This window comes from Lonchura striata, chromosome 1 (genome assembly GCF_050655825.1).
Source record: "Lonchura striata isolate lonStrDom1 chromosome 1, ASM5065582v1, whole genome shotgun sequence".
In the NCBI taxonomy this organism is placed as follows: Eukaryota; Metazoa; Chordata; class Aves; order Passeriformes; family Estrildidae; genus Lonchura; species Lonchura striata.
Window position 1 is genome coordinate 114,855,063 of NC_140703.1, and position 12,517 is coordinate 114,867,579.

At 39.3% G+C, this 12,517-nt stretch overlaps 1 protein-coding gene across 1 annotated transcript in view; it reads left to right on the plus strand.

Annotated features, from left to right (window-relative positions):
- DSCAM (DS cell adhesion molecule) overlaps positions 1 to 12,517 on the plus strand; it is a 446,056-nt gene that overhangs the window by 67,057 nt on the left and 366,482 nt on the right. Inside the window, exon 3 of the mRNA XM_021527473.4 lies at positions 1,298 to 1,444. Within this exon, the coding sequence (XP_021383148.3) occupies positions 1,298 to 1,444 (147 nt within the window). The remainder of the gene's footprint in view (positions 1 to 1,297; positions 1,445 to 12,517) is intronic.

The window sequence follows — 12,517 nt, forward strand, 5'->3', positions numbered from 1 at the left end:
AAAGCAAGGAAATGAATAAACTTCTTTCCATTTTTTGTGCCCCGCATGGTTTCTGTGTTGGATTTTATTGACAAGATCAGTTGGGCAGATTTTCAAAGGCCTTTCCTGGGAATGATGGCTGGAGCAAGAATACAGGCACAAATCAGCCTTGTTAAGATGATCCGTGGGCCATTCCCTGGGTGTAGGACAAGGTCAGGGGACTAAAGGTGCTTATAATATCAATTTAACAGTCACAACAGGGTTAAGAATCCTAATCTTTGATTAGAAATTAATTATTTCCTTTTATAAACTATTATCTTCTAATAGAAAATGGATTTTTTTTTCCTTTTAAAAAAGATATTTCATTTTTAATTAAACTTATTTTCAATTAGAGCATCTAGAAGTTATATTTTTACAGCAATATTTGGGATGGAGAACTTCAGTCTTAGTTTTTGTAATGGTAACAGTGGACCTGAAAATTTGATGCTGTTTGCATTTTGTGGTTACATTTCATTACAATTTCATCTCATCCCAGCAATGTTAGTTTAGTGCGGTGTGAATGATTTTTCTAGTTGTGCTTTTATCCACCTTGTCCATCCAGTTGCTCTTTTTTCTCCTTTTCCATTAAATTATTGATTTCAAACTCAAGACAAATACTATGCTGGTTCCAAACATATTTTTTTGCATCATATTGGATTTTATAATAATGTGGTTTTTAAAATACAATTGCGGCTTTGTTTCTGCTTTTTTTTTTTTTTTTTTCCACTAACTGGTCTCTTTCAAGGCTGGTCAATCAAATGTAGCTCTCTTCTTACTCTCATTTCTGTGTGTTCCTGACACATATTTCTTTTTTTCTTTCTGTCACCCCCATCAGTTTTCTCCTTTGGTTCTCACTTCTTCAAAATCCTAAATGACACTGACCTTCTCTTCTCCCCTCTGGATGTCTAATTCACACACAGCACCTGCATGAACCCCTGTGCTCTTTGACAGAGCACAAAATGAAGGGAAATGTGGCTGAGGAAAATGCACAAATAACATGAAACACAACACCCTTTACCCACATAAATATGCAGTTCTTACCCGAGCCTCCCAGAATGAGGTGAGGAAAGAACCCAGAGTAAGAGATGGAGATGCTGAGGGAACAAAAAGATCTGGGAATGGTTTTGTATCAACTTGGAAACGTTGATTCATTCCCTGAGATGAGAGCTCACAGCCTGACGGCGATGGGGGCACTTTGCAAGGCTGGCAGAGGCAGCAGGTGGTTTGTGGGGCTGCAGTTCATTCATTTCTTTCCCAAACCCTCCTCTCGTCCCTGCAGTTTTACGGGAACCCTATACAGTCCGTGTGGAGGACCAGAAAGCCATGAGAGGCAATGTAGCAGTGTTCAAGTGCATTATCCCCTCCTCTGTGGAGGCATACATCACTGTTGTCTCATGGGAGAAAGACACAGTCTCGCTTGTCTCAGGTAGGCTCTGATGGCTTTTTATTATTTTTTTTCCCCTATCTGGAAATGGCAGAGATGTTTCCTGTTTCTTTTTTCCCCCCACCACGAAATGCCTGATGTTTACTTTGGTTGGATTCTGAGTGGGATGTCACTGCTGCATCCCTATGACTCTGTGTGTGTGACATGAAGGCTTCAGACAGCCCTGCTTTTCTAGCCTGCTTGAGGGGAAAATAACATGTTTTTTTTGTTTTATACCAGACATAAAACCAGCTTTCGGCTGCTGTGGCAGTGGGTTTGCATTTTAACTTTGATAAAGAGCTCCTGCAATGCCAAAGAAATTTAAGTGTCACAAACATGTGCTGGGTTGTAATTGTTTTTAGTAGTGATGTTACTCATGGATTAGAATAAATCCTGAATCTAAATTAGTTTGGTTATGTTTAAATGAGGTATGTAATCAATATTTATAGTTTCATAGCATTTTAATCCCAAATATCTTCACAGATAACAGTGGAGGCTTAAGCACTGCCATAAGCTGAAGTGAAACAATCTGTACTAAAGCAGTTATGTGCATTAATCTATTTACTGACAGAGGGAGAAAATGTGAGGCATTGTTCAGGAATTTGGGCAAAGAAAATCTAACATTTTAATGCATAAATATTGTAAGAAATTCATGGGAGAACAAATAGGTAGGAGAAATTTTTTCAGTATAGTACATATCTGAATTATATATAATGCAGAGTGCAGCTGTTGTTACACATACAAATGATTTATGTGTGCAGAAATTGGAAATGTATTGTTCCAGGGCTGTGCAGAATGGAAAAAAAAAAATAGTTTGAGTTAAATGTTGTACAGTCTACTCAGGAATATGTTTGTGTTTATGATGCTGAAGTGTGTGGAAATGTTTCTGTACTCCTCCTCAGTATATTAACAATTTTTATTTTCTGACAAATTGTGTCATTGATGGCAATACCTGTGTCTCTATATGGCTCCTATTATAGATTTAATTTCTCTCCATGTTTTACTGATTCCAGACATCACCTTGAAATATTTTTTTCACAAATTATAATTCAAAGATATTTCTAAGCATTTGGTAGATATTTAAAACCCATGTAATTGATGATCTGTTGTTCTATATTGCTAGTGTACTGTCTAAGCTTGGTAAATTCACTTCTCTTGGATTTTGATAATATCATAATTTTTGGTCATTGAGTAACTGCAGCTGGGTGTGTTTGCACAAAGAGGTCTGGAATATCTGAATTGCCAGCACAGGTCAGAGTTGTATTTAATACAAAAACAAACTTTCCATTATTCTGTATATATGGATGCAGAATTGTGCTTAAGTTCTCTAAACTATGGTTGTAACTATTTAACACAACAGTGGATGGATGTGTTTATTTTGCTTCATCTTAAAATAATCTGCTACATGGTGCATGTACATCTGTATGTGTGACTCTTGGCTGGAGGAAAAAACATTAATTTCTTCATGATTAACTACCTTCATTTTTTTTCTAAGCTTATGCATTCTCTTTTGTGAGAAAATATGAATCTTTTCTGTGGAAACATAGGCTGAGAGGACACAACCTGAATTCCTTCTGCCTCTGTGATATCTGAGAGTGGCTCAATCCTCCTTCACCCTGGAGCAGGGGACACTCAGGTCTCTGTAATCTGTTCATTAGGGAAAAAATAAGGCTGCTCTTCACATTATGCCTGCCACTTAAAGATAATTTATTTTCATTAGCTTATATTGGTTTTAATCCCAAATTTGGGGGGATAAAACAATGTAATAACATTTAATTATATGGATCTAAATCTAATTTTTTTTTTCCTTAATGGACCCTCTGAAAATGGTTGACAAGGCTACAATCATTAAAAATCTGTTACAAATTTTAGCAAGTTTCTTATTATCTCACAATCCCCCGATTCTGCAGTTGGGAATTTAAATGAAAATAAAACATAGTTCATCAGAATGGATGCTATGAAAAACCCCAATTATTGTATTTTTTTTTAGTGTGCAAGACCAGATTCTTGCACACAGGAAAGTATTAGAAGCTATTAAGACTGGAGAATATAAAATTCTCATTTATTCCCTTTCCCTTTCCCTTTCCCTTTCCCTTTCCCTTTCCCTTTCCCTTTCCCTTTCCCTTTCCCTTTCCTTTTCCCTTCCTAAAAAAAACCAAACAAAAAAATCCCAAAAAGCATTATGTTTTTACTTTTCTAGGGTAAAATTATCCTGCCTTTTCAGAAAGAGAGTTTTAGCAGGGTGTTCCTTTATTAAAACTGTACAATGTTTTTGGCCTTGCCACAGTGTGCTGTCCTGGGCACATCTGTATATTTGGTTTTCAGGGAGCACAGTGATGTCCACAGTAATCCAAGTGTGTAATAAATAGAGCTGGGCAAGAGCATCTTCTGTTTCCTGGCTGCAATTTCATGTCATGCCTCCAGGTTATTGTAAAGTAATTGGGAGTTGAAACATATTAAGACCTATTACCAGAGCTTTTCCAAGGAGCATCCCAATAAATCACCCTCCATGTTCAATAAAGGGAAAGGTGCCCATGTTTGGAGCCAGAAATACCAATTTCTGTGAAGCTTCCATGTGTAGTCTGGAAAGGTTTGCAGGGGCTTGTCAGTGTGTCAGGAAACAGTTCCAGAATTGGGGTTTTGCTCCTACACTTTCTCTTCTGATGGTGACAGAAAACCTGAGGCCAAAAAGATTTTACAGGGTCTCCTCTAGGGGCAAAGGTTGCACGAGAAAAGATTTTTAAAGCAAGGCAAAACCAATTATTTGGATTAATCTATTTTGAGAAAAAGCAGAAAACACTGAGCTCCAACAGCAAATACAGAGAAATCTTTTCCTACTGGAAAATTCCATTTTGAATAATAATGGTGAGATGGCATATTCAGCTCTCTTCACTGGATACAACTGTTTAACAATCAAACTTTGCAGTGGTGTCTGACAAGCTCTGAAGTGTCAGCAAAACTGAGGATTGATGGTAGCTCTGAGAAGTCTCAAGGGGCTCACAAAGTGCAGGTAACTGCTCTAGCAAGCTCTGCAGCTGCAGCTACAGAGTCTCTTTTCCTAAAATCCTTTTTTTCTGAAGAATTTTGCATTGTCAATTTACTTGACACTGAGTCTGAAATTAATTTGAATTATAACAGGCAGATCAAGGCAGTGCAGTTTGTGCTTGTACCCATAACCAAATCTTATGTGTTTTTATTAATGGCACTAAACACAAAATCTAACATCAGCCTAGAGCATCATGTTCCTCCTAGAATCACCCTGGGATATCTGATGGATAGCTGCACATGGCTTGCTCAAAGGTCAAACTTCCTTTCCCTCTTCCTGCTTTCCTTCACAAACCATTTCCAAAGAAAAGAGACTTTTGGAATCAGCTTTGTGCTGACCTCGTGACCATTAAAAGCAGACTAAGCCCTACAGGACCAAAGAGCTCAGCAAAGCTGAGGGTTTTTTTGTAATAACATCCAAAAAAAAAAAAAAAAAAAAAAAAAAAAAAAAAAAATAAACCCATGGGGCAATAGGAAAGTGCCACAGCACAGATTGTGCTTCTGCTCCTGTTGAGCAACTGTAAGGCAGAGGGGGGTCAAACGCTTGGCTCATTTCTCTTTCACACACAGAACTGTGAAGCTGGACTAGAAAGGAAAGTGAAATAACTGCTGATTGGGCTGTGCCCAGGTGAAAGCACAGAGCAGAACCCACTCATGTCTTAATTAGTCCCGGGGAGAGCAAAGGATGGGTGTGGTTATAGGGGAAGGAGGGCGGAAAGGGATTACTGGAAGTGAAGGTCAGTGGAAGGGATCAGCAAAGAGAGAAGAGCAGAATGAAGAATGGATGTAAACAAAGCCTGAAGAATTAATTTGGGTCTGCCTCTGCACTCTGTATTTCTGATAGGAATGCCTACTGCCCTGATCATGATAACTGCAAGGGATTTTGAGTTTTTCTGTGTTTATGAACACTGCCAAGAGCAGGATCGTGAGTAGGTTCGTGCCGTGACCTTTCTGAATTCCCATTTTCCTGTCTAATGGCACACCATGCAAGAATCTCTCTGATTTATACATGGACTGTGACTGCTTAAAAAATCAAGTAGAAAAGGGGAAAGACAGATATGGCATATTTGAGTGTGCAGAACAGCAGCTCTGAGGAAAGGTGGGCGAGCATGGATGGAACATGGTTCCCTGAAGGAACCCTGGGATTGACGTGCTGCTGACAAGTGATGAGCCTCCCAGCCAGCCTCCTTCCATCAGCCAGGAATTAGTCACACTGGACCACAGCTTGGCAAGTGTCACTGCTGTACACTGACCTACATTTGGCCTAATGAATTGCATTATTTATTTACACACAGCTCCTCAAGTCTCGTCTTTAAAGGACTCGGGGGCTCTTGGATCTCTTTCTGCACAAAGGGCTTTTCTGACTGCTGTGGTTGGCAGTAAGCAGGCAGAGTTTGCCAGGAGTTCCCACGTGGTGACATCTGAGACAGCTTTGGACTCTGCTGGGGTTTGGAGATTGCAGCAAGGGCTCCGTTTGCACAGGGCTGTTATTTCAGCCACAAGCTTTGTACACAGTACAAGAAAAAAACAAACTCTTTATGGAGAGGGGTCCTGTGATCAGAATTAGATTATTGCTGGTGACCACAGGGATTAAGTTCAGCCATTTGACTGAGGCTGGGTCTAGTAGAGATGAGCAATGATGTTTATTGCTTTGCTTTGATGTCAGTGCTTGACCACAGCTGCTAAAACCCAAGCATTGAACATATATTTAACCTATGTCCCTGAATGCTCTACATGCAAAATTTCTTCTGATTCCAGGTGAAGTGAGGCGAAGATTATATTTTTTTAATGATTAAATACCAACAGCATATATAAAATTTTAATAGATCTGCATGTAAGCTACCTTCTACCAAAAATGTGTCAGTGAGGTTTAATTCTTCTCTTCAGAGTTGTATCAGCACTCAGAAAACACAGCAGGCAAATCCTTCCATGTGCTGAACTTCCTTCACTCCCTGGAAAGCTGATGGGAGCAGCATTCAGCCACACTCAGGTCAGGCTGCAGGTTTGCTGTTACAGTAATGTATTTTCTGAGCTTCCTAAAGTGCACTTGCCCATCTCTAAAGACAATATATTGCTTAATCACTTTCTCTTTCAGCAAGGTTATTTTCCTGAGGGACCTAGAAAAAAAAAATATTTACTGCATTATTTAAGAAAAGTCTCATATTGCATGTTTTTCCTGAGAACTCTGCTCTTTTAAGAGGACAGTGTCTTATAGTGCCAGAAAGTGGAGATGGTAAAAAATCAGCACTTCCTGCTTGTGCAAACAATTTTCACACTTTCCTCTGTTTCATGAACTAAAATTTGAGTGAGGCCATATACTTCAAACAGTTCACTGAAGGAAATTATAAATAACAAGCAATAGGACAAGAGGAAATAGCTTCAAGATGTGCCAGGGGAGGATAAGGTTGGATATTGGGAAAAATTTTGTCACTGGAAGGGTGGTCAGAACAGACTGCTCAGGGAAGTGGTGGAATTGCCATCCCTGGAAGTGCTAAAAACACACCCGAATGTGGCACTTAGGGAGATGGATTAATGGTTGGACTCAGTGATCTTAGAGGTCTTTTCCGACCTAAACCATTCCTGTGTCTTCTCTGGGCTCCATTTTTTGCTTCCTATTGGAGTATTTTGATCGGGTGAATAATTTTCAAGTTATGTCTCTGGTATGGGTAGCATTGGATGCAAGGATTTCAACAGCCTGGTGGGAGTCAGGAGTTGGGAGCCACTTGAAGAGATGAAGATGGAAAGCATCTGATTCACGTGTCAAAAAATCACATTTTGGTAGCAGAGAGGAAAGTGAGCAATGTGGTTGTAGCACAGTATTTCCCTGTAGAGGGAACTCGTGGATTTTCCTCAGTGTGACTGGACATTTTGACTGGTCTGAGGGTAGAAAACAACGGTGGCTGTTTGTGAGAGATGGAGGAGAAAAATATCTCTGAGTGGGGTATTGTGGTGGTCAAAATCCAAAAAGTCAAAATTTGCTCTGTCTCACCATACCCAGCAATTTTAATTCTAATGGCACTCACAAATAGTAGCAGTGGCTTTGACATTTCAGTACCAAAGCATGTCTAGGAGAAAAGTGTATCATAATTTTTCTTTCCCCTCTGTTGCTGCTGAGTTTTGGGCAGCCTTTTATTTCCATTAATGGGAGGGACTCTTTCCCTCTTCTCACTTTAAAACAAGCCAAAATAAAAGCCTCAATCCCAACAACCCCTGAATCTTCTTTCTCACTTTTTTTTCCTCAACTCTTTAATTTATTTCCTCTCTACTTAAATTAAAGCATGTGGAAAACTTGATTGGATTCAAGTCCCCTTTAGAATTGCTTTTGCCTTCTTGAGAATTGAACAGAGAGAGAGAGAGAGAAAGGATTGCAAGTCTGCTTCTGGGTAAAAGCTTCAAATATTTATTTTCTTATGATTTATGCCCTTCCCTCTCTTTCCATCTCTGTATCCATCAGTGTGTGTATACATATATATATATATATATACACACACACACATATATGGGCACTTATCACATCTCTCCATGGGCCTGAGGCTCTGTTGGACCATGCATAACATTATCCAATCTGATGCCCAAACTGTTCTGTTTTACCACCTTGTTATTGATGTTGCCAGTCATGAGGAGGTTTCTTTCAGCATGGTTGAATTCAGTGACACAGTTAGTCTTTCACTGGAAATATCTGTGTCACATTATTTTCTCTCCAGATGTGCTTGAAATTTCTTTCATTTCCCTGGGTGAAACCCATTTTATCACCTGGCTAGCTTTTTCTATTCCCCATGGTTTCTGTAATATTAATTCTCTCTGGGGCTTGAAGAGCCTTCAAATAAATATGGCCTGCATTTAAATGAACTCAGTGTTTACCAGCTCTTTATTAAAGGTGAAATAAGAGCAGACTGACTGCTAACCTTCCCAGGTGCTCACTCAACATTCTTCCATTTTGTCTTTGCTCTTGTTTCACCATTCTTCATGCAGTTTTTGGTTCATATATATATATATATATTTTAATACCTAAAGCAATATTTTTATCTGTTTGGTTTAATTGCATGATTTGGGGTGGGGTGTCTGATTTTATACAGAGCAAAGCTCAGTGCTGTCAGCTTTGGTATCAAAATTCTGTAAACAGGGACATGCTTTGATGAATCAGTGTGCTGGATTTAGGTTCAGTTTTATGATTTATTTTCATTTTTGCTTTTTGAAATAGCTATTGTAGCATTGTTTTCTTCCTTATAAATCTCCCCTGCCAGGAATGTGTGATCTTGTCACCTTCCTGAGCAGCAGTGGATAAGTAGGTGACCACACTAAGCACTGTGTGCTTGAGTTTTCCCATCAAAACCCAGCCTAACCTGAGCCAACACCAATGAGCTGTGACAGCTTTGATGTGAGGGGACAAAATTGATGCATGAGATTCATTTTAATGAGTGTGTGCCTCTCTACTGGGAATCCTTTCTGGCTGTGGTCGTGGTTTAGCTGCACTCTGAGGGGAGCAGAATGGCAAAACTGCCACCAGCTGTGATTTTCGGGTTATTTTTAATACATCCAAAGAGAGATCTACAGGTGACATCTCAAAAAAACCCCAAAAAAACCCCAACAAAACAAAACAACAACAACAAAAAAAAAAAACAGAAAAAGAATATTCTATTGTTGTATGTTGTCCCAGGCAACTGATTTCAATTAAACATCAAAACATCATTCCGGAGAGCAGTGCTACTAAGTTGATAAATCCACATTTTTTTTTTTAGGGCTGTAGATGGTCGTACAATGCTCATTTTATTTTCCCTCCCTGTCAAGAGTCCAATTTTAATTGAGAGGCTCATTAGACGAATGACTCATTAGAAGGAATTGGAGGTGTCTTTCTGGTAGGGCTTTGTTTCATTTGCTGTGACATCAGTGTTGTACCTGGGCTGCTGATCTGCAAAGCCACATTTTAATTGCATGTGAGTTTTCCCTTTGGAAGAAGGTTATGATGGAGGCCAAGTGACCTTTTAGTCAGAATCAAGTGAAATTTAAAGCCTGTGATCTGGTGTGTGAGCTCAAGCTGTGCTGGGGCAGATGCTCTGACCTGATGCAGAAAGGTGGTAGATGCAAAATCTAAACATTTTCTGTTGTGAGCAGTTGCCAAAAATACCTAGAAAATTTAAAGCCAGTGAATTTTTTGTAAGAGTGAGAGTACAGTAAAAAGATTAAATTAAGTTTAGATGTTCTCTACCACCACCAAAATTGCATTATAATTGTGATTACTGATATTTTTCACAGCAAGGGTAGCTGACCAGTTTATTTTTTTTGGTTTAAAACAAAATAGGCGTGGTTTTTTGGTTGTGGGTTTTTTTTTTGGTTTTTTTTTTTTTTTTTTTTTTTTTGTTGTTGTTGTTTAAAATAATTTTGTTTAAAATCCTGCCCATTCTTGCCATGCACTCAAGCACTGGTGGTGTTGAATGAGTTGAAATGTTTCCTGTGGGCCATTGGAGACCAACGTGATGCCAACGCTTTCAGCTGCCAGAGGAGTGTGATCCACAGAGACCTGTCAACAAAAGCAGGTCAACAGGATTGAGCAAGGCAAAAAAAATCAATAAATCTTTGAATTAATCATGCAGCTGCCAGGGAGAATTATGGGTGCATGAAATGAAGGCTGTAGGTATATGTCTATGGCAACTTATTCTCTCCTACCTCATTGTGTCCTTTTCTGTGCCTGCAGGTTTTCCTTTCCCTGCTGCCACCTGAATGGCTCTGTTTATTTGGGTACCTTAATGGATTACTCACCGTTCATTTTAAAGTAACAAATTCTGTTTTGATTACAGAATTCCCCTTTTCTTCCTCTCTGTCTTCACTGTCACTTTTCTCACTGTTGTGTGCGCTCGGTGTGAATTAATCCCGGGATTTCACCTTCAGGATTGCACATCTTGTGCAGTGAGTTGGACTGAAAGGCGCTGCTGCCTGGGTGAGCAGAGGAGCTGAGAATTCATGCCAGTTTTGTGGGTGAGGGGACACCCTTGTGAGTCCTCCTGCAGCAGCAGGGCTGGGGAAGGAGCCCTGGCCAGCTCTTCCTCCCTGGGCAATGCCCAGCTCTGCCTCACAGGCAGATGTGGCCACTGAACACCTCTGCCAAGGGGGATGTTGCACACTCTGCTCCCTGGGATGCAGCCATGGGGAGCTAAAAGGGCAGCTCGAGGAGCAATTTGACCCTGGCACATGCTTGGGGGGGATGTGTGGAGCTGAGAATTCAGAGGTGCATCCTGCGTGTATCTCTGTGGCTTCAGCTCTGTGCTTTTCATTCTTTCCCCCTCCTCCTCCGAAGGATTTATCTCTCACTGCAGGGCCCTGCAGGGATTGTTCTCAACAACTTCCCCATGCAAAACTTGAGTGTTTTCCTGCTGCAGCTTCTGGGCAGCAAGAGAGGATGGGGAAATGAATACCTCAGCATCTTTGGATGTTCCATTGTGCTGCAGATGATGCAGAGGTCCCTCCCCTGTGCCCTCCCCAGCTGCAGAGCGTGGTCCTGCCCCATGCCAAGGATGCCTCCTTGGCTCCCTGCCCAGGACCAGGGCTGGCTCTCCTCCAGCTGGGGTGCAGCCCAGAGCTGGATGCTCACTCTCCCTGCAAATTCAAATTCATTTTCCTCTTCCATCCAGGGCTTTCTTTGCAAATAGACACTGATATTCGTAAAATCCCCCAGAACAATTGCCCTGCTACTTGTGGAAGGTCAGGGCAGGCTCTGTTCAGGGATTACATATTCCAGCTGACATACAGCACTCTTGTTTTCCAATTGCATGCCTAGGGAATTTTTTTTTTTTTTCCTAAAGGTTTTTCCTTCCTTCTCCATTAAAACAGAGAATCAAATTCCTGACACACTCAGAAAACACATTGCAGTCCAGCTGTGGAGGTGATTTTTGAATTTTTGCACTAACAAAGAGACAAGCGGATTATAGTTTTCCAGAGGATGCAGAGATTTATATACTTTTTTTGTTGTTCTCCTTTTGTAAAACACCCTGCTGGTTAAATACCATTGTTTAGTAAACCCACACTTTATTCTTTAGAGAGACATAAACCATAGGAAAATAACATTTTTTTTCTTCTGATATTTGTCTTGCAACTAATCCTCCAGGCAATACCTGAGTGATAATGATGGAAGAAATATTTCCTTCTCTTCTTTCAGACACACATTTGGTTTGTGCCTCCAAGAGTGCATTTTCTCTACTGAGCACTGAGAATCCTTCCATGTATTCCATTTTCCCATTAAACTGCTTTTCACAGAACACTGACCAAAATGTATTTGTTTAAAAACTAAAAAGTATTTCTGATATGAAAAAGGAAAAATGACACCAACTGAAATGCTAAAAATCACCATATGGGTATACACAACTAGATAGTATTAAAACTCATCTCTTAAATGTGCAGAAAGTTTTGCAGATTTGAAAAAAGAATAAAACTATATAGATACTTTCAACTAAAGAAATGCTCATTATGTTCTTCTAAAATCAAAACACTTCTGTAAAATAAATTTTCAATATAAAATTGCACAGAAGTCTCCATAAGTACTGATATTTTTACATGTATGTGCAACAGAATTGAAAATATGTTGATTTATGGTATATAAAATACTAGTATATAGTATTTATGTATTAAAAATTAAATATTATATAATTTTTAAAATATAAATATATAATACATATATATATTTATACTTGAAATATAATTAGGAATGTACTGAAAAATAATAAAATGTGGAAGCAGCTGTGGATGTAGTGGTTTAGCTTAGGAATAAAAGAGTGGGGATAAAAGAAAACTGGAAAATAAAAAAATGCTGATCTTGAATTGTATTTAAATGGAGAAATCTTAGGGAAGAATCCAGAGGAATAAGAGGATTGAACATCTACATAACACTTTTTGTTCTGCTTAAATGTTTATTGAATTCCTAAGTGTGCTGGATATCATGAACTCCCTGTGCTGAAAATAAATAAGACATTAATTTTCTTGGAAAAATTCCATTAGAGCCACAGAAGCAAAGTTGATCTGCTTTTCAAAATGCACATTTAT